The sequence below is a fragment of the Nomascus leucogenys genome, chromosome 21 (assembly GCF_006542625.1).
Source record: "Nomascus leucogenys isolate Asia chromosome 21, Asia_NLE_v1, whole genome shotgun sequence".
Taxonomy (NCBI): Eukaryota; Metazoa; Chordata; class Mammalia; order Primates; family Hylobatidae; genus Nomascus; species Nomascus leucogenys.
The window spans coordinates 24,144,526-24,168,483 of NC_044401.1; the positions used below are offsets into that span (position 1 = coordinate 24,144,526).

At 36.1% G+C, this 23,958-nt stretch overlaps 1 protein-coding gene across 4 annotated transcripts in view; it reads right to left on the minus strand.

The window, feature by feature from the left end:
- EPHA6 (EPH receptor A6) overlaps positions 1-23,958 on the minus strand; it is a 963,391-nt gene that overhangs the window by 782,534 nt on the left and 156,899 nt on the right. For all 4 annotated transcript variants that reach the window (XM_030801993.1, XM_030801992.1, XM_030801995.1 and 1 more), the window contains one exon: positions 12,019-12,682. In XM_030801993.1, the coding sequence (XP_030657853.1) occupies positions 12,019-12,682 (664 nt within the window). The remainder of the gene's footprint in view (positions 1-12,018; positions 12,683-23,958) is intronic.

The window sequence follows — 23,958 nt, forward strand, 5'->3', positions numbered from 1 at the left end:
CTACTTGACACATTTAACAATATATTAATATTTCCAGGAACAGATGGGTTCAGTCAATAATTAGCTGGGTTGAAAGCTGGAAGGAAAAGAAACAGGAAAATCTTTTTGGGTAGACTGTAGTATGAAGCTCTCCAAAAGATATGGACACTGATTAAATGGTGTGTGTCATTGTTCTCAATGACCTTCAACTCCACTATCTGTGAGATTCTTCTGTCATCCATGACCATTTCTGATGCAGTTACTGGTGGCTAATCAGCTCTGACAGCCTGTGTTATGCTTATTCATTTTAGGGGTTCAGGGATTATTTGAGCCTGATGGGGAAAACTGTGCATTATCAGATACATGAGGATCAATATCTACATTTTGTTGGTGAAGTGACAGATTGTTGCAGAGATGACCAAATGTCTAGAAAAATTTGGTCTTCCTCTTCCACGGCAGAGAATTGTTTGTGGAAAGTGACTACTGAGCTAGGAACAACATTTAATAGCAACTCCCTCTATTTGTGTTATGTGTGGCCATATACTGCAGTCATTGTTGGTATGTGATAGGAAATGATACGTGACTCTTCAAATATGAGTTGACTAAGAAGGACATAAGTCTGCTCTAATCTCTGAGCTAGATACAGACAACTACAAGGCTTTAAGAGATGTCTGCTTTACTAAAGGCAAGAAGTCTGGATCCCTGAATTACTGCATGAAGCAGAACTACCTGTCAACCAGGAATATTAACCTGAATTCTTTGGGAAATTTATTAGGCCTCTTAAATTTTCTCTATTTAAGGCTTAGGGAACTGGGTTGGTATAATCACAAACTTTTCAAATAAAAAAACTAATGACACGGTAACAGAAATCAGACAGCAAAATATGAAATTTCCAGAAAGTCAGCCCACTACAATTCCAAAGTACATGATAGACCCAAATGCTTAGAAATGTAGGCAACACACTAAATAATCAGATTAATTTGATCCAAATCAATTAGAATGGGACCTTAAAATATATCTAGAATAAAATAACCATAAAAGAGGAAGAGAATTATGTAACAAAGTAGGCAGAAATGAAACAAAAAGTAAGAACGAAAAAGTTAACAACTAAAACTAGTGAAGATAAAGATATCTCAACAGATGAGGTAAACGCTTAACTAGGCATAGTCAGAGTGAAAATTCTAAACCTGGAAATTACTGCTGAGATTTAAATATTCAAAAGATTATTTCAAAGACAGGATAAATTGAAAGTTTCCAACAAACATATTTAATAAAAATTCTAGAAATACAGAATAAAAGAAAGCAATCTTTCTCTCTCTTTCTCTTTCTCTGTCTCTCTCTTTCAGGTTAGAAACACAGAATGAAAAGTAGGAAAAAAATACATCCACACCCAGACACATCAGATATAACTAAAAACCAAAAATATAGAACCTATACATAATCCCCCAAGAAATGACAATTAAATTGTTGGCAGATCATTAGCAACAATAGATTCTCATAGATGGGGAAATAACATTTTCAGAATGTTGAAGAAAAATCATCATCTTGTATTCTACATCTAAATAAATAATCATTGAAGAGGGAGAGAAAAAATAAAGTTACTCTTAAATATCCATTAAATAAAAATCTTAATTGCTCATAGAACTTTATCAAAAGAACTATCAAAAGACATACTTTTGAACCCAAAAGAAAGGAGATAATGATAGACAAAATGAAAGGTACAAAAACTGTTACTATAAATTGATGTATCCAACTATTGCACATATATACATATTAATTTCACTTGTTTAAAAGGTAGAACTAAAATTCTAGGCAGAATTCACATGAAAAGGAGCCATTTCAGTGGGTGACATGGGTAACATGGTAAGTCATGTCTGGAAAGAGTACAGAGATAGTGAATAAATTTATGCTCCCATAGAAATGTATGTAAATTTATTTACATAAATTTGACTTTTTAAATTAAGGACAGCCCTATAGCCCTATAGGAATATGACTTCAATATAGTCTTCAAGTTAACAGAATAAAATATGGACTAAACTTGGTATTAAATATGTGTAAAATAATTTGCTAAAATTATAATTTCAAGTAGGTTTGCACTTTAACCTATTTTATAAATCATGACAAAGAACAAACTATAATATACAGGCATGTCTTGTTTTACTGAACTTTATTGCACTTTGCAGATATTGCATTTTCTAAACATAGAAGGTCTGTGGCAATCTTGCATCAAGCAAGGCTATTGGTGCCATTTTTCCAAAAGTGTGTGCTCATTTTATGTCTCCATATCACATTTTGGTAATTTTGGTAATTCCAGCAATTCAAACTTTTACATCCTTATTACATGTTATGTAGATCCTATATCATAGGTCACCATAATAGATATTATCAATGATTTTTTATGTTACTTTTGTATGATTGGTGATTTTCAATGTCCCTACCCTATTTTGGGGGTGTACCATAAACCATACTTACATAAGCCAGAAAACTTAATAAATAAATATGGTGTGTTCCAGCTGCTCCACTCACTGGCCATTCTCCCTTCTCTCTCTGTCTCCTTGGGTCTCTGAGACACAGCAATATTGAAATTAAGCCAATAACCCTACAATGACATCTAAATGGTCAAGTGAAAAGAAGACATACACTTCTCTTACTTAAAATCAAAAGCTACAAATGATTAAACTTAGTGAGGAAGGCCTCGAAAGCCGAGATAGGTGAAAACTAAGCTTCTTGCACCAGAGTTAGCCAAGTTGTGATTGCAAATAACAAGTTATTCAAGGAATAAAATGTGCTACTCCAGTGAACACATGAATACCAAAGCAAAGCAGCCTTATTGTTGATAAGGAGTTTTAGTGATCTGGACAGAAGGTCAAAGCAGCCATAACACCTTAAGCCACAGCCTAATCCAGAATAAGACCCTAACTCTCTTTAATTCCATGAAGGCTGAGTGAGGGGAGGAAGCTGCAAAATAAAAATTGGAAGCCAACAGCAGTTGGTTCACAAGGTTTAAGGACAAAAGCCATCTCTATAAGATAATAATGCAAGGTAAAGCAGCAAGTGCTGATGATGTCTAGAAGCTGCAGTAAGTTATCCAGAAGACCTAGCTAAAATCATGGATGAAAGTGGCCACATTTAGGGTTTCAATGTAGATCTAACAATCCTATAGTGGAAGAAGATGCCATCTACTACCTTTGTAACTAGAAAGGAGAAGTCATTGCCTGGCATCAAAGCTTCAAAGGACAGGCTGAATCTCTTGTTAGGACCTAATGCAGCTTGTGAGTTTAAGTGGAAGTCAATGCCCATTTACATTCTGAAAATCCTAAACCCAGGAAGAATTATGATAAATCTACTCTGCCCATGCTCTATAAATGGAACAACAAAGGTTGATGACAGTACATCTGTTCACAGCATGGTTTATGGAGAATTTTAAGCCTGCTGTTGAGACCTACTGCTGAGAAAATAAGATTGCTTTCAAAATAGTACTGATCACTGATGATGCACCTGGTCACCCAAAAGCTCTGATGGAGATACACAGGAAGAGTAATGTTGTTTTCATATCTGCTAGCACAACATCCATTCTGCAGTCCATCAATCACAGAGAAATGTCAACTTTCAAGTCTTATGACTTAAGAAATATATTTTCTAAGGCTATAGCTGCCATAGTGATTCCTCCAGTGGATCCAGGCAAAGTAAACTGAAAATACTTTACCAAGAACTCAACACTCTAGATACCATTAAGAACATCTGCAATTCAAAGGAGGAGGTAAAAAAAAATCAACGATCACAGGAGTTTTGAAGAAATTAACACCTACCCTCAAGGATGACGCTGAGGGGTTCAAGACTTCAATGCAGAAAATAACTGCAGATGTTGTGGATATAGCAAGAGAAAAAGCAGAAGTAGAGACAAGATATGAATGAATTGCTGCAATGTCATGATAAAACTTGAAAACATCAGGAGTTGCCCCTCATGGATGAGCAAAGAAAGTGGTTTCTTGAGACAGAATCTAATTCCAGTAAAGACACTGTGAATATTGCTGAAATGACAGCAAAATGTTTACAATATTATTTCAACTTAGTTGATAAAGCAGCAGCAGGGTTTGAGAGGACTGACATCAATTTTGAAAGTTCTACTCTGGGTAAAATGATATTAAGCACCTAGCATGCTACAGAGATATCTTTCATGAAAGAGTCAGCTGGTGTGACTAACTTCATTGTTGTGTTATCTTAAGAAATTGCCAGAGGTACCAAAACCTTCAGCAACTACCACCCTAATCTGTCAGCAACCATCCATATCAAGGCAAGATTCTCCACCAGCAAAATGATTATGAGTTGCTGAAGGCTCAGATGATCGTTAGCAATTTTTTTAGCAATAAGGTGTTTTTAAATTAAGCATGTACATTGTTTTTAGATACAATGCTATTGTAAACCTAATAGACAATAATACAGTGTAAATATAACTTTTATATTCACTGGGAAATCAAAATATTCATGTGACTTGCATTACTGCGATATTTGCTTTATTGCTGTGGTCTGGAACTGAATCTGAAATATGTCCGAGGTATGTCTGTAATTATTCAACATTATCCTTTCTTGCTTGGAAATAATACCTTCTATTTTTAGACTTCTCAAGCTTCTTGATTTCGTATTCTTCTCAAGATAGATGAAAGTCTGGAATTGCTTCACGAAAAAGCTGCTTTGTTTGGAATTGAAGGTTATAATATAAGAGTTTATATTTAGTGTGTGAGAATCTTTAGAAAGTGAAAATACTACCTGGGCCAATAAATCTGCCCTTTTATTCTGATCCCAATCTTACCTTTCAGCTTTTCATCATATCCTCAAACTCCCTTATTTAATGCCAGCAAATCCTGGTATCTCAAATTTCTTTATGCTCTCTGCTTGCACAGTCATCTCTGATAACATGATTAGACAGAAGATCATAAACACACAGCATAAATGTTTCTGAACTGCAGCAGAGGATTGTGCCATGAAGCCTTAATAACAACACTCTTCAAGAGATCAAATCAATACGATGTCACTAAAGGCCCCGTATAACCCATTCACCTCTGTGAACAATAATGCAATGGTCTGAGAATTGCCACCACCATGCTTTCTTTCTGAATTTGCACTAACTAGAAAAAAAGTTTCTAGTAATGCACTACTAGAAAAAAAGTTTTAAAGCATATTTCTAGGCAGAATAAAGGTTTTTAATTATGCCTAGTGTTTCACAATTTTAATTTTCATAGACAAATAGTATTTTGTTAAGTTATATTGAGTGATATTTACGGGCTTAAAGAAGGCATTATTGCTATATATATATATATATATATATATTCTCAGCAGGTCTAAAATTTTAAACACAAACTAATATCTCTAAGTACAAGTACCACTACCTTAATGAGATTTATTCTAAATTAATGTTTAAGAGGAGCTTATTAGGGATTCATGCCACTTCAGAACTCGTGTAACTAAACAAAAATTGCATTCAATTTTGCATGTTGTTCCCAATTATTTCTTCCATAGTGCTAAAATAGTCCTAGACATATAAACTGAAAGACCATTTGATGTAAATTAGCATAATACTTTGTAAATCAATGTTATTTTTAAATTCAAAACCTTAGAAAAGTCTGACATTAAGTAGAATAAATTAAAACAGTGTTAAATCTGTAACATCAACATGCCCAATATGACAGTCTTAATTATGAATCTATGAAATAAAATTAAAATAGTTATGAAATATCAGCTGAGATTTGAAAGAAGACTAAAATATTGCTTACTATGTATAATAAAGCAATCCAAATTATTTGTGTTTGCTTTTAAATTTTAGCAAACATACTTAATATAATCTTTTTATCTATTTAAGCCTGGTTCATACAGCAAGAGTAAAAGTCTACTGCTCTCTTTTGTGCTTCTAGAATTTGGATATAGGTATGCCTTAACAATATTGTGCAAAAAGGAATCACAAATTCAAACATTCAGTAGTACAACTTTTAGGATAAATATCTAACAAGTTATTTAAATGCAATTTAAATATACATCAATTTAAATATACATCATTCATTAGATATGGAGTATGACTAGATACAGATTTATTCTATTTTAAATCAGCTTATTGTGTCTTAGTTGCATAGCTGACCAAGAGGTCTCAAATTCATTCAAGCAAACTACGAAAATCCCTAAAGCCTCACTGTAATTTTTCCTGTTTATCATCTCTAAAAGCAAAGTTCCAGATGAATCTATATCTATATATATATTTCATCATCCTCAGCAGCATGAATTTCAAAAGTGATGCTTAAATCCTGCTCCAACAGTGTCCACATTAGACTCCTGAAGAGAAATAGAAGGCAGAGCAGGCCTAATTAATAATGAGAAACTTAGGGCTCCTGTGCTTTGGGTCTGGCAGGCAGGAAACATTAAAGCATCAAAGTGAGGGCATGGATGTCTGGAATGAGGAAATGAAAGAGTGAGAAACAATAGGGGGCCAGGAGCAGTGGCTCATGCCTGTAATCCCAGCAGTTTGGGAGGCCGAGGCAGGCAGATCAGGAGGTCAGGAGATTGAGACTATCCTGTCCAACAAATCTCAGTTACTCCGGAGGCTGAGGCTTCAGAATCGCTTGAACCCAGGAGGCGGAAGTTGCAGTGAGGCCAGATCGCGCCACTGTACTCTAGCCTGGTGACAGAGAGACACTCTGTCTCATAAAACAAAACAAAACAAAACAAAAAAAAGAATGGGGGATAGGTGGAAGGGAAACACACAAAGGCCAGATTGAGACATATCTGGGCTTTGTTCTCAATCTAACATTAGTTACTACTGTGTGGCCCCAGGAAATTAAATTCTGTTCTCAGTAATTTAGTGTCCGGATTCATAAAATGATGGATAAAAATATTTTCTAAGGCCTTCCAGATCTAAAATACTACAACTCTCCCTCAAGAAAATTTACCTATTTCACAGAAATGAGAAGAAACAGAGCATTCCACAGGAGCACCAACAGGCTGCACTTTTAACTACTCAGTGCTTTGTGATCATTCACATTGTGTGATTTTTAAGTACACTTCTTTTATCTGACAGCCCTAGTGAAACAGATACACAAATAATTAGCACAAATTGTAGCACAGAGGAGAGTGATAATAACTTTGTGAAGACCCAGAGGCATGACATTTGTGTTAGGTCTTGAAGAATAAATAGAATTTCATCACAGAAAAAGAAGAAAAGGGTACAAAAGCAGCTAGGTAAAATATGAGAAAAGGTAAAAGATACAAAAACACAAGGATTGTTCAAAAGTTATAAAAAACAGAATAGTGGACAGAATTTGCTGAGGTTACAAAAGAACAGGAAAAGGTCAAAATGTACAATTCCTTGAATGCTAAGGTGAGTAACCCCTTAGAATCCATATATCAGAAAGAAAAAAAAAACTAGAATAATTTCCTGAAATAAAACGTACTAAAATTGTTACCAGGATTCAGACAGTATACAACATTACCTCAAACACAACAGATGAGGCATTATACATGAGTGAAGCCATCTTAAACATGCAGCTCTGTTAAACCTCCAAATAACTGCAGTTGCATGAATGACCTCAGATAAGACAGGAAAAGAATGACCCAGTGAACTTCATCCAGATTTCCAGATTGTAGAAACTGCAAGCAAATAACTGGGTGTTGCCATAACAAAAAGTTAAAACTTGTGATATTCGCTTTGGGATTGAACAGATGGTAAAGGCTGAAGAATAGCATGGAGACTGTGAGTAGAGGCTGGAAGATCAGTAGAGAAATTGTTAATGGGGATACTAAAAGGTCAACACATGTTATGTACTGAGCGTTTGGCAATAATCCTGCCTGTGATAGCTTGGAAGAGAGAAAAACCACTTCATAACATTGTTGATCAAATTAAAGAGGTTTCCAGACAGCTGTTGAAACTAGCAACTAGCACGTGGGCAATTCTTATAAACAGAGTGAATGACTGAGAGTGCAGCGGCAAGATACTAGTAAGAAAGCCAAAAGACACAGGGAACCAATCACAGGGAGCAGAACTGGGCTCTAATCAGAAAACATTCTCTGCCCCTGCAGTCAGGAACCTTGAAAACACCAGTTGCACTTCACAAGCACAATGGACCAGTGACTGTTGTGTTCCCTGCCTTTTGGAATGGGAGAAAATTTTCCAATTATCCTGCCTCTGTTCCATGTGTGTTGTGTTTGTAGGGAACAATAACTTATTTTTAGGTTCTTAGTTCTGCAGATCAACAGGGATTTTAGCAATGAAACTTCATTTGAATCTGGAACTGATTTCAACATGCTGTTTTGGACTTCAACATGATGTCCTAATGAGATAAACTTTTGGGAGGGTGTGAAATTTTGTGAACGACGAAGGGACATTAATCAGGAGAATCCAGAGAGAAGACTGTAAAATAATATATTGTCATGGTGGCAGTCCCCTATAAATAAACTTTCAGGTATTCACTCTTGTGCTACCTCCTCGGATACTCATTTTACAGATGGTTATGTGAATAAACTCCCTCTTAAGCCAGCAACTACGCTCCAGGAAAGCTTGGGATGGATACTAAATGATGAGAGGCCACACAGAGAAAGGCCCTGGAAGATGAGGGGCTATATTGGACATTCCAACTCAAGTTAAGCTCCCAGTGGAATTCAGCTACATGAGTGATGGCTATTTATTGTACATTAAGCAGAACTACCTAGCTGAGCCCTGAAAAATAATAAATCATTGTGGTTTTAAGCTAATACATTTTGGGCTGTTTTGTCTCATAGCAATGGATAACAGAAACATATGCCTTATTTATGTTTATCTCTACCACTGAAGAAAGTGATTAAGAAATAGTAAATGCTCAAAAATATCAATAGTTTGGGACTGGAAGCAGTGGCTCACCCCTGCAATCACAGCACTTTGGGAGGCTAAGGCAGGAGGATCGCTTCAACCTAGGAGTTCAACGTTGGAATGAGCTATGGTCGCACCATTGCACTCCAGCCTGGGTGACAGAATAAGGCCCTGTCTCTAAAAAAAGATCAATAGTGTAGATTAATTAATTTTTTACACAGAATAGACGAGAAGAAAAATAGTGATATACTCATTTTTTCTTTTCCTATTTTATATGTGGTCACTTTTCTACTTGTACTATAGTTTTTTCATATAAGTTTGAATTAGTTTGACCTTTTGATTATATGTAATTCAGAGATTTTTTGTGAGAAAAGTTATGAATAGATGGCAATAAAAGCAATGATAAAATTCTCATCAGAGGAAAGAAAGGGGCAACATGCAACATCAAGAACACACATAAAAGTAAGTACTCTAAAATGAACACTGGTGGTAGTGCACTGCATATATCTTTAAAATAATGTAGTCTCCACATCCACTCTCACATTTCTTTTGTTTATAGATAGCAATTCATTCTATTTAATTAGAGTCAGGCATGTTTGTTTGTTGTTAATAGTTTTACATGTATTTCATCTTTAGGTGATTATAACCACTACTTTATAAATTTAAAAAAACACTTGATTTTGAGGTTTGTAAGCCATAGATATAGAATTCAAACTTAATTCTTCCAATTTCTGCCACCCACTACAAGGTGATGAACAATTGTTCTGTACTGACTCCCTCATGTTTCTGCAATCAGATAAAGGATAATAAAGATAACAAGCCATAAAAACACACAAGTAGAAGCTCTAGATAAACAGATGCTGCTTATCATTTGTCCAAAACTATCTTTGACAAATCATAGAAGAAATTTTCAGGCATATAAATAAGAATAAAATTTCACAGCAAGCATATTAAGTAAAAAAATATCTAGACATTACAGTTGGTTACTTTAATTCTGTGGTAAATGCCATAAAGAAATACAAATATTTAGTAATAGCAAATCACATAAATTCTTAGATTAAATAATTCTTCAAATATTTAAAAAACTGTATTATTTTTACCAAGTAATGGCTTTCTACCTAATTTAAAATACGGTAAAACTGATGTGATTATTACACATATTACATGTCTGTACCAAAAAAACTACATGGTTACTCTGTGTAATACATTTTATCCTTAGATCTTATTGTCTTCTCCACTTAACTGGATAATTATTCATATGTATAAATTTTTCTTTAGTGCACTGATATGGTTTGTCTGTGTCCCCACCCAAATCTCATCTTGAAATTCTGGAGGAGGGGCCTGGTGGGAAGTGATTGAATCATGGGGGTGGACTTCCTTTTTGCTGTTCTCATGATAGAGAGTTCTCATGAGATCTGGTTGTTTGAAAGTGTGTGGCACTTCCCCCTTTCTCTCTCTCTCTCCTCCGCTGCCAGGATAAGGCATACATGCTTCCCCTTCGCCTTCTGCCATGATGGTAAGTTTCCTGAGGTGTTCCAGTAGTGCTTCCTGTTAAGCCTGTGGAACTGTGAGCCATTTAAAACTCTTTCCTTCATAAATTACTCAGTCTCAGGAAGTTCTTATAGCAGTATGAGAACAAACTAATATATGCACTTTACAATGTAAAATATCTTTAGATCCTAACTCCAGGATAATTTATGGTTTAATTTTTCTCCATTATAAATCCTTGTGATAAGTGAATAAAAATTTTGATAAACTATATTGATAACCTATATTACTAAACCTGAATGAAACATACTTTAATGATTAAAAGCACAGGAAAGCTGACTCATGCTTTGTAAAATATATACTATGGACTTCTCATGCAAATATTAATATTCTCCAGTTACAAAACATAATCATCACTGGCAGCTTGAGTGAACTTCTCAAGAGTCAAGAACCCAAGTGTTTTATAAACAGATAAAACCTTTAAAACTTCACATATATTATCCATGATATATTATCACACATATTATCCCTTATATGCATACAGATATGTTTTTCTTATTTATTCTCATCCTTTTTAATGAATGTGAATATAACATCAACAAAGAAATCAATAAACTCAAGCTGGTGCTATAGAAAACACCCTCTTAAGAAGTTATCATTGAGAGGGAAATAGCTCCAGTATATTACTATTTACCATGAAATAATTTTTTTTCTATATTTGTGTTTTGATTATGAGTCCTAAATCTAAATATAATCAAATGTATGCTCTTTATTGGGGGGTATATAAAATTTTTGAATGTATATACTTATTAGGTAAATAAGCCTTCATAAAATGAATTACATAAAAAGTGAAAAATGTTTCATCATGAAAATTATAGGTATTTCATTGTTATAACAATGTGAAAGGTAAAGTTCTAAACTTAACTAGCATTTTGTGATGTTAATATTTCCTGACAATTAGATGTCACACAAATACTACTATTAAAATGAAAAGCTAATGTGTTATATGGTGAAAAATTCTATGTAATAATAGCAAAAGATTAATTAAGCTCTGATCAGGTCAATATTCAACCACCAAACATCATACATAACACCCATATAAACTAGCTTATACATTTTTGAAATAAAATATACATGAATCCCTCATTTATTTAAATATAATACTATTTAAGTACAATTCAAGTATTATAATTCAATACGATAGAAATAATTATTGCTAACTGTCTTTCAATGTCGTATCTCTATAAACCGTAAAAATGTGAACAGCAGGGAAATCACTATTTTGAATCTCATTGCTTTTTGTTGCTGTTGTTGATGCTGTTTTCCTTTATAAAAATTAGGCAGATACAGCAATTCATATTAACTACTTTACTGAAAGCATTTTGGCACACTCTCATATACCTTTCCCAGGAGAAAAATGACAGCAATTTTCTTATAGTTAATATGAATCAATTGCTTTCACAATTAATTATCAAGTATACCACTCAAAAATGTATTATTTGAAATAAATGTATAACATTTACTTTTAATAAATCATCATTTTGAAAAGATCAGTGTTTGAGATGATGGATATATTAACTACTTTGATCTGATTAGTATACATTATATGTATCAAAACATTACTACACACCCATGAATATGTACAATTAACTATTTGTTAATTTAAAAAATAAAACTTTTTTGAATCATTTAAATGCAAGATAAATTATTTAAATGTTTCTTACCATGGCAAGAACCCTCAATTTCTTCATATCCTGTACTGCAGATGCACCTTCCAAGAGGAACCAGCCAATCTCCATCAGCTCCACAATACAGTTTAGGAGTGTCACGCTCTTCAGCACTCTTCACACAAGAACCCCGTACTTCAACCAAAGAGGAGGAATCAACCCTTGGAATGGTATCAGGAAACATGGCCAAGTTACGAACAGTGAAGGGGCACTTCTTGTAGAAAACACGGACTGAAACCAGGGCAATGCATGCCCCAATGTCTTGAAAAGCCAGATAAAATCCTTTCCTTTCTATAGGCCCCACCTCACGAATTTCAGTGTTGAGTTTGAGGATGCGATCACCCAAATCCATCTGGGTAAAACTCTCATCAGCAGCAATTGTGTCGATCTTTGTATACTGGTTTGGCTTGAATTTAATTCCATGGGACTCATCTGATTCCATATAAAACAGATTAAATGTTTCTTTGCAAGTCCCCAAGACCCACGGGATGCTGTTACAATCCCTTAGTGTGAATTTCATTTCCACATAAATTTTCTGAGCTGCATCACGGGAGATCCAGTTTGTACGAAGCCAGTTGTTTTGGTTTGGTTCCATTACATTACATACCTGGTATGTGTGAATGGGCCTATTATGTTCATCCATTTCAGTGATGGCATCCCACTGCAAAAAGGGAAAAAAGTAATTAAGTGATTTTAAACCACGGTGATTAAACAGAAATGATTACTTACAATTTTTTTGTTTTACCAAAATAAAAATGAATTGAAAGGATACAAATGAAGCTATTCAAAGCATCAATGGAACAGCATTTTAACCATGAGACTTTAGTTAAAAGTACAGGTTCTAGAATCAGCTGTCCTGTCTTGCCTTCCTACACATTAATTGCATGACAACTTTATTTAATCTCTAGTTTCCTCAACAGTAAAGGAGCTGATAATAGTACCTGCTTCACAGGGTTGTTGTAAGGTGTAAATTAGATAAATACATGTACAGCACTTCAGATAGTTCTTGGCATACTATAAGAACATTAAATAGCATCCATTATCTTATCAGAACAACTAAATATATAAAAAATGCACTTTGGGTTTCCCATCTTTCCGCATATCCAATTTGCCACAAATTGTGGTGTGTTTTCTTTGCCAATATTCAATTAAATATTTATACGACTACTTCAATAGAAAACAGACATGGATAAGGCCTTAGGCTTATTCGATAAATATTTATCAGGCATTCCCATACCCTGGGCACTGGAAATACAGCAGTTAATAAGCTGAACAAAAACTCTCTGCCTTTATAAAGCTTACTTTAGAGGGAAGAGAGACAATTAAAAAGTAGAAATGAGTAAAACCAAATAATATGGTAGAAAGTACAATGGGGAAAAACGGGGCAAGGAGATTAAGAAGAGGGTTATAATTTTAAGTGGGTGGCTAGAAAAGGCCTTACTGAGGTAGTGACATTTAAGCATTGCCTTAGAGATGAGATAGTGAAACTTGCAAAGAGGAAGCAGTATATACAAATAACCTGAGGCAAGAGTGTACAGGTATATTTGAGGAACAGCATAAGCGGGCACTGAAAGCACATTAGGTAATAAGAACAGAGGGTCAGAGAGCAGCCAAACCAAAAGTCTTTATTAAGCATTTTAAGCCCTTTGGCTTTTACTCTGAGCTAGATCACTGGATTATTTTCACTTCTGTATGTTTATGTGCAAGCAGTTTGCCACTTGATTGCATAGAAAGACTTTGTCCATTTTTAAGGGATTTAATAAAAATATTTGGGTACCCTGAAAGCAGTTTATATTATCAATATTTATTCATTTAATATTGCATACTTCTATACTGTAAATTTAGATTATAACTCAATTTTATTTGTATAGTTATAATTGATCATTTTCAATACAAGAAAAACATTCAGGTAACCTTATAGCATTTTTGGGAAAACATGCTAGGCATCATAGTTTATCATTTCTATTAGAGTATACTGAAAATGACAAATGGTTTGCTATAGTGAATAAGGGTTCTATTGGTTGATAACATACTTCAGTTATTTATAATAAGATTATTTAACAATTCTGTTTGCAGTTTCTTATTTTAACTGGCTATAGAGAGTTACTAAATCGAGGCTGGTTGAATTTCATTAGTATAGTTTCTAACAGAATGCCTATTTTCCTCAGTATATAGGACTATTATGACACAAAGTACTTTTAATTATCTACTGTAAATTTCCAGAATAATTTATATTATCCATCATGCAAACTTAAACACAATCTTTATCCAAAAAATATTTTCTGCAAATTTCTTGCTTGAAATCCAGAGGGCATTTTCCAGAGAAAACAATGAGTTCCTTTGAACTGTATATTTAATTTTACAAAATACAAACATTTTTTATCAGGGGTGATTCAAAAATCTCATGGGAATATACATGAAATTTCCCATCTAAATGCCTTTCATCCTAATGTATAATGGGTCTTATGTTACTCGGAGGACACTTAAAGGCAAACCAGCACTATCACAGCTCATTGGAACCACAATATAATCATTCTAAATGTAACTGTGAACCAAGATAATAGTAAAAAATATGATATAATTTTAAACTGTCAAAATCAATGTTTAAAAATCTAGGTATTTTACTCATAGGAAAGCATCTAAAGTACTCATCCAATGATGATTTTTATTTTGAATACATTTATAATTAGAATTGATTTCACTTCTCAGGGAATGCATATACATTATTATTAATGTCTATACTACATCCTTTACTCTCCCATGTAGGAGTAAAAAATTATATTCCGGGGGGTGTTTCCAAGATGGACGAATAGGAACAGCTCCAGTCTACAGCTCCCAGCGTGAGTGACGCAGAAGACGGGTGATTGCTGCATTTCCAACTGAGGTACCAGGTTCATCTCACTGGGGCTCATCAGACAGTGGGGGCAGGACAGTGGGTGCAGCCCACCGAGTGTGAGCCAAAGCAGGGCGAAGCACTGCCTCACCCGGGAAGCGCAAGCGGTCAGGGAATTCCCTTTCATGGCCAAGCAAAGCTGTGACAGATGGCATCTGGAAAACCGGGTCACTCCCACCCTAATACTGCGCTTTTCCAATGGTTTAAGCAAATGGCACACCAGGAGATTATATCCCGCGCCTGGCTTGGAGGGTCCCACGCCCACGGAGCCTCGCTCATTGCTAGCACAGCAGTCTGAGATTGAACTGCAAGGCAGCAGCAAGGCTGGGGGAGGGACGCCCACCAATGCTGAGGCTTGAGTAGGTAAACAAAGCAGCTGGGAAGCTGGAACTCAGTGGAGCACACCCCAGCTCAAGGAGGCCTGCCTGCCTCTGTAGACTCCACCCCTGCGGGCAGGGCATAGCCAAACAAAAGACAGCAGAAACCTCTGCAGACTTAAATGTCCCTGTCTGACAGTGTTGAAGAGAGTAGTGGTTCTCCCAGCATGGAGTCTGAGATCTGAGAATAGACAGACTGCCTCCTCAAGTGGGTCCCTGACCCCCAAGTAGCCTAACTGGGAGGCACCCCCAGTAGAGGCAGACTGACACCTCACATGGCCAGGTACCCCTCTGAGAGGAAGCTTCCAGAGGAACAATCAGGCAGCAACATTTGCTGTTCAGGAATATTTGCTGTTCTGCATCCTCCACTGCTGATACCCAGGCAAACAGGGTCTGGAGTGGACCTTCAGCAAACTGCAACAGACCTGCAGCTGAGGGTCCTGACTGTTAGAAGAAAAACTAACAAACAGAAAGGACATCCACACCAAAACCCCATCTGTACGTCACCATCATCAAAGACCAAAGGTAGATAAAACCACAAAGATGGGGAAAAAACAGAAGAGAAAAGCTGAAAATTCTAAAAATCAGAGCACCTCTCCCCCTCCAAAGGAACGCAGCTCCTCGCCAGCAACGGAATAAAGCTGGACGGAGAATGACGTTGATGAGTTGAGAGAAGAAGGCTTCAAACAACCAAACTTCTCCGAGCTAAAGAAGGAAGTTAGAACCCATCGCAAAGAAGCTAAAAACCTTGAAAAAAGATTAAATGAATGGCTAACTAGAATAACCAGTGCAGAGAAGTCCTTAAATGACCCGATGGAGCTGAAAACCATGGCACGAGAACTACGTGGTGAATGCACAAGTTTCAGCAGCCGATTCGATCAACTGGAAGAAAAGGTATCAGTGATTGAAGAGCAAATGAATGAAAAGAAGCGAGAAGAGAAGTTTAGAGAAAAAAGAGTAAAAAGAAACAAACAAAGCCTCCAAGAAATATGGGACTGTGTGAAACGACCAAATCTACATCTGACTGGTGTACCTGAAAGTGATGGGGAGAATAAAACCAAGTTGGAAAAGACACTTCAGGATATTATCCAGGAGAACTTCCTCAACCTAGCAAGGCAGGCCAACGTTCAAATTCAGGAAATACAGAGAATGCCACAAAGACACTCCTCGAGAAGAGCAACTCCAAGACACAAAACTGTCAGATTCACCAAAGTTGAAATGGAGGAAAAAATGTTAAGGGCAGCGAGAGAGAAAGGTCGGGTTACCCACAAAGGGAAACCCATCAGACTAACAGCTGATCTCTCGACAGAAACTCTACAAGCCAGAAGAGAGTGGGAGCCAACATTCAACATTCTTAAAGAAAAGAATTTTCAACCCAGAATTTCATATCCAGCCAAACTAAGCTTCATAAGTGAAGGAGAAATAAAATCCTTTACAGACAAACAAATGTTGAGAGATTTTGTCACCAGCAGGCCTGCCCTACAAGAGCTCCTGAAGGAAGCACTAAACATAGAAAGGAACAACCGGTACCAGCCACTGCAAAAACATGCCGAATTATAAAGACCATTGAGGCTAGGAAGGAACTGCATCAACTAACGAGCAAAATAACCAGTTAACATCATAATGACAGGATCAAATTCACACATAACAATATTAACCTTAAATGTAAATGGGCTAAATGCTCCAATTAAAAGACACAGACTGGCAAACTGGATACAGAGTCAAGACCCATCAGTGTGCTGTATTCAGGAGACCCATCACATGTGCAGAGACACACATAGGCTCAAAATAAAGGGATGGAGGAAGATCTACCAAGCAAATGGAAAACAAAAAAAGGCAGGGGTTGAAATCCTAGTCTCTGATAAAACAGACTTTAAACCAATAAGATCAAAAGAGACAAAGAAGGCCATTACATAATGGTAAAGGGATCAATTCAACAAGAAGAGCTAACTATCTTAAATATATATGCACCCAACACAGGAGCACACAGATTCATAAAGCAATTCCTTAGAGATCTACAAAGATACTTAGACTCCCACACAATAATAATGGGAGACTTAAACACCCCACTGTCAACATTAGACGGATCGTCAAGACAGAAAGTTAACAAGGATATCCAGGAATTGAACTCAGATCTGCACCAAGCAGACCTATTAGACATCTACAGAACTCTCCACCTCAAATCAACAGAATATACATTCTTCTCAGCACCACATCGCACTTATTCCAAAACTGACCACATAGTTGGAAGTAAGGCACTCCTCAGCAAATGTAAAAGAACAGAAATTATAACAAACTGTCTCTCAGACCACAGTGCAATCAAACTGGAACTCAGGATTAAGAAACTCACTCAAAACCACTCAACTATATGGAAACTGAACAACCTGCTCCTGAATGACTACTGGGTACATAACGAAATGAAGGCAGAAATAAAGATGTTCTTTGAAACCAATGAGAACAAAGACACAACATACCAGAATCTCTGGGACACACTCAAAGCAGTGTGTAGAGGGAAATTTATAGCACTAAATGCCCACAAGAGAAAGCTGGAAAGATCTAAAATTGACACCCTAACATCACAATTAAAAGAACTAGAGAAGCAAGAGCAAACACATTCAAAAGCTAGCAGAAGGCAAGAAATATGATTAGAGAAGAACTGAAGGAGATAGAGACACAAAAAACCCTTCAAAAAATCAGTGAGTCCAGTGGCTGGTTTTTTGAAACGACCAACAAAATTGATAGACCACTAGCAAGACTAATAAAGAAGAAAAGAGAGAAGAATCAAACAGATGCAATAAAAAAATGATAAAGTGGATATCACCACTGATCCCACAGAAATACATACTACCATTAGAGAATACTATAAACACCTCGATGCAAATAAACTAGAAAATCTAGAAGAAATGGATAAATTCCTGGACACATACACCCTCCCAAGACTAAACCAGGAAGAAGTTGAATCTCTGAATAGACCAATACCAAGCTCTGAAATTGAGGCAATAATTAATAGCCTAGCAACCAAAAAAAGTCCAAGAACAGATGGATTCACAGCAGAATTCTATCAGAGGTACAAGGAGGAGCTGGTACCATTCCTTCTGAAACTATTCCAATCAATAGAAAAAGAGGGAGTCCTTCCTAACTTATTTTATGAGGCCAGCATCATCTTGATACCAAAGCCTGGCCGAGACACAACAAAAAAAGAGAATTTTAGACCAATATCCCTGACGAACATCGATGCAAAAATCCTCAATAAAATCCTGGCAAAACAAATCTAGCAGCACATCAAAAAGCTTATCCACCATGATCAAGTGGGCTTCATCCCTGGGATGCAAGGCTGGTTCAACATACACAAATCAATAAATGAAATCCAGCACATAAACAGAAACAAAGACAAAAACCACATGATTATCTCAATAGATGCAGAAAAGGCCTTTGACAAAATTCAACAACCTTCATGCTAAAAACTCTCAATAAATTCGGTATTGATGGGACGTATCTCAAAATAATGAGAGCTATTTATGACAAACCCACAGCCAATATACTGAATGGGCAAAACTGGAAGCATTCCCTTTGAAAACTCGCACAAGACAGGGATGCCCTCTCTCACCACTCCTATTCAACATAGTGTTGGAAGTTCTGGCCAGGGCAATCAGGTAGGAGAAAGAAATAAACGGTATTCAATTAGGAAAGGAGGAAGTCAAATTGTCCCTGTTTGCAGATGATATGATTGTACATTTAGAAAACCCCATCATCTCAGCCCAAAATCTCCTTAAGCTGATAAGCAACTTCAGCAAAGTCTCAGGATACAAAATCAATGTGCAAAAATCACAAGCATTCTTATACACCAGTAACAGAAAAACAGACAGCCAAATCATGAGTGAACTCCCATTCACAATTGCTTCAAAGAGAATAAAATACCTAGGAATCCAACTTACAAGGCATGTGAAGAATCTCTTCAAAGAGAACTACAAACCACTGCTCAATGAAATAAGAGGATACAAACCAATAGAAGAACACTCCATGTTCATGGGCAGGAAGAATCAATATCGTGAAAATGGCCATACTGCCCAAGGTAATTTATAGATTCAATGCCATCCCCATCAAGCTACCAATTACTTTCTTCACAGAATTGGAAAAAACTAATTTAAAGTTCATATGGAACCAAAAAAGAGCCCGCATTGCCAAGACAATCCTAAGCCAAAAGAACAAAGCTGGAGGCATCATGCTACCTGACTTCAAACTATACTACAGTAACCAAAACAGCATGGTACTGGTACCAAAACAGAGATATAGACCAATGGAACAGAACAGAGCCCTCAGAAATAATCCCACATCTACAACTATCTGATCTTTGACATACCTGACATAAACAAGAAATGGGGAAAGGATTCCCTATTTAATAACTTGTGCTGAGAAAACTGGCTATCCATATGTAGAAAGCTGAAACTGGATTCCTTCCTTATGCCTTATACAAAAATTAATTCAAGATGGATTAAAGACTTAAATGTTTGACCTAAAGCCATAAAAACCCTAGAAGAAAACCTAAGTAATACCATTCAGGACAAAGGCATGGACAAGGACTTCATGTCTAAAACACCAAAAGCAATGGCAACAAAAGCCAAACTTGACACATGGGATCTAATTAAACTAAAGAGCTTCTGCACAGCAAAAGAAACTACCATCAGAGTGAACAGGAAACCTAAAAAATGGGAGAAAATTTTCGCAACCTACTCATCTGACAAAGGGCTAATATCCAGAATCTACAAAGAACTCAAACAAATTTACAAGAAAAAAGCAAACAACCCCATCAAAAAGTGAGTGAAGCATATGAACAGACACTTTTCAAAAGAAGATATTTATGCAGACAAAAGACACATGAAAAAGTGCTCATCATCACTGGCCATCAGAGAAATGCAAATCAAAACCACAACGAGATACCATCTCACACCAGTTAGAATGGCCATAATTAAAATGTCAGGAAACAGCAGGTGCTGGAGAGGATATGGAGAAATAGGAACACTTTTACACTGTTGGTGGGACTGTAAACTAGTTCAACCGTGTGGAAGACAGTGTGGCAATCCCTCAGGGATCTAGAACTAGAAATACCATTTAACCCAGTCATCTCATTACTGGGTATATACCCAAAGGATTATAAATCATGCTGCTATAAAGGCACATGCACATTTATGTTTATTGTGGCACTATTCAAAATAGCAAGGACTTGGAACCAACCCAAATGTCCATCAATGATAGACTGGATTAAGAAAATGTGGCACATATACACCATGGAATACTATGCAGCCATAAAAAAGGATGAGTTCATGTCCTTTGTAGGGACATGGATGAAGCTGGAAACCATCATTCTCAGCAAACTATTGCAAGGACAAAAAACCAAACACCGCATGTTCTCACTCATAGGTGGGAACCGAACAGTGATAACACTTGGACACAGGAAGGGGAACATCACACACTGGGGCCTGTGATGGGGTGGGGGGGAGGGGAGAGGGAAAGCATTAGGAGATATACCTAATGTAAATGACGAGATAATGGGTGCAGCACACCAACATGGCACATATATACATATGTAACAAACCTGCACATTGTGCACATGTACCCTAGAACTTTAAGTATAAAAAAAAAGAATTATATTCCCTGTAAATTCTGTTTTAGTTAGTATCTTCATCATTTCATATTAATAAAAAGCATTAAGCGTGTTCAACAAAAAATTAACTCTCTGAAAATATGAGATTAACTCAAATATGAAGAAGTGTTTGAAAATATCATTTATGAAATTATAACATTTCCTTATTTACAAATACATTCGGTTGCGGAGACGTTCAGAATGAGAGAAGGGTCTGAAGTGAAAAAATATATGTATTCTCTAATCAGAATCGATATAAACCAAGAAATATGGAAGTACCAAAACATACACAGATAATCAGAAATGTGATTCTTCTCAAATACAGTGCATAAGGATACATAACAAAATGATGCATTTTTTTTTACACTGAGTTTGTGATGTTTGATGAAAAATAGTGTTTCTTCTTTTACTTAAAATTAAATAAATTAGAATTAGACTTAGGTACCAAAACACTCTAAACAGACATAATTGGTAAATTTCATCTTATTGAAGAATATAGAAAGTAATATATATTAGACATAAAAATTTGGATCTGATTCCCTAAAACAAGAATATAGATTCAAGATTGATATAGATCTAAAAGGCTATGAAATTTGCCATAAAATATAACATTAGTAGATATAGAAATTATATCACATTTCAGGCATACTTTTCCTTTTGGAAATACTGCATTTATACATAAAGATGAACCCTGAACACAGGTTTAAGCTATGCAGGTCCACTTACAACGAATTTTCTTCAGCCTCTGCCACCTCTGAGACAGCAAGACCAACCCTTCCATTTTACCCTTCTTTTTAGCCTACTCAACATAAAGACAACAAGTATGAAGGCCACTTCAGGATCATCCACTTCCATTTAATGAATAGTCAATATATTTTCTCTTCCTTATGATTTTCTTTTTTTCTTTTTTCTGAGATAGGGTCTCACTCTGTTACCCAGGTTGGAGCAAAGTGGCGCAATTTTTGGTCACTGCAACCTCCATATCCCAGGCTCAAGAAATCCTTCCACCTCAGCTTCCAAAGTAGCTGGGACTACAGGCATGCACCACCATGCCCAGCTAATTTTTTGTGTTTTTGGTAGAGATGGGATTTTGCCATGTTGCCCAGGCTGGTCTCAAACTCCTGAGCTCAGGTGATACACCTGCCTTGGCCTCTCAAATTTCTGGGATTACAGGCATGAGGCAGCATGCACAGCTATGATTAATAACATTTTCTTTTCTCTAGCTTACTTTATTGTAAGAATACAGTATGTGTAACATATAACATAGAAACTATGTGTTAATCAACTGTTTATGTTATCAACAAGGCTTCTGATCAACAGTAGGCTATTAGTAGTTAACTTTTCTGGAGAGTCAAATGTTATGCATGATTTTAAATAACACAGAGGTCAATCTCCATGCTGTTCATGGGGTCAATTTTAACCTTTTAGTTATAATTTCAAGTATTAAATTAAATAGGGTCTCTAAAAAGCAGGGGTCCCAAGGCAAGAATATGAGTATGGCAGCTCACATACCACATGCCTTAATATTTTTAAATGATAAATATTTTGTTACTTGTATAGAATACAAGTATAATTTTGTTACACTAATACATTGCATATTGGTGAAGTCAGGGCCTTAGTGTACTCATCACCGGAATAATGTACATTGCACCATTAAGTAACTTCTCGTTATCCACCCCCCTTTTACCCTTTCACCTTTCCAAGTCTCCATTGTCTATCATTCCACAGTGTACATCTATGTATACACATTATTTAGCTTCCACTTATACATGAGAACATGCAGTATTTGTCTTTCTGTGTCTCAGTTGTTTCAATTAAGATAATAGCCTGCAGTTCCATTCTTTAAATTAGAAAAAACTTTAAATATACAGTATTAGTCTACTTTGTAAAGATACTTTCATAACAACCTGACAATCCAGGTTCATATTTAAAATACTTGGACTCCTAAGACCCTAGGCAGCATGCAGTGGCCTATAGAGAGCGAGCTCTTAACCTCAGTTAATCCCACTTCTTTGCCCTTACCTGACTGTAGCCCTATCTCACACCCTGAGAGACTTCACATATGCACATATATGAGCATCTCATACACAAGCTGTGTCTTTTCCCTGTTTCAAAAAGCTGCCACCTTTAGTCCTCCAGTCAACTTAGGCTGAGCACACCAGTGTCACAGTACATCCTTTGGAGGATGAATCCCAGCAAGAATCTGTGAAGCTCCTAAAAGTAGACTTGAGGCCATTTGAGCAAGAAAGTCTAGGGTCTTGAATACCTGTGCTATGGTATAGAAAGAAACCATAAGATCTAAGTGGCATATCTTCTTATCCCTCAAGGTCCTATCTTCATGAAGAGGAATGTAAGCAGAGGAGAGAACAGGCAAGACCATCTAAAGCTCTAGCATGGAGTAGAGGCTTCCCTTCCTGGGTCTAAAGATGATCATAATTCTTTTTAAAATCCAATTTGGACTGTAAGATTACTGGAATTATTCTTTAATAGCAAAGAGAGTTAGAAACCTATGTTTTACTTCATTATTAGGTAGTTAGTGTAAACATTTACTTTAAAAGCCTTTTTTAACTTCATAAAGTACTTTGTCAACTCTACACACCATGTGTTAATAAGCATTAATTAAAATGTTGTTAATTGTTAGTTAATGTTGTTAATTGTTAATTAACAACGTTTTAGTGCAGGTTTAAGTGTAACAATCTAATAGTTTATATAGCAAAATATAGTAAGTGTTCAAAGGACAGCAACACTCATGAACTGGAGTTGTTTGGAAGGCTCAGACAAGAAGCATGCACTGGACTTGAACAATAAAGAATTATAAAATTCAATAAGCCAGAGGGAGGAAAGTGAATAGAAATTAATTTATAAAACTAAGCTATATGCATACACTTTTAGACAACTTCAGTTCTGTCCCACTTAAAGTTCCTACCCCTATTTAAAACAAACATATAATTTATTATCCAACTGTGAAATACTTAGACATGCATAAACCTGGTAAATGTACAAATTACAGGATAAAGTATATTATC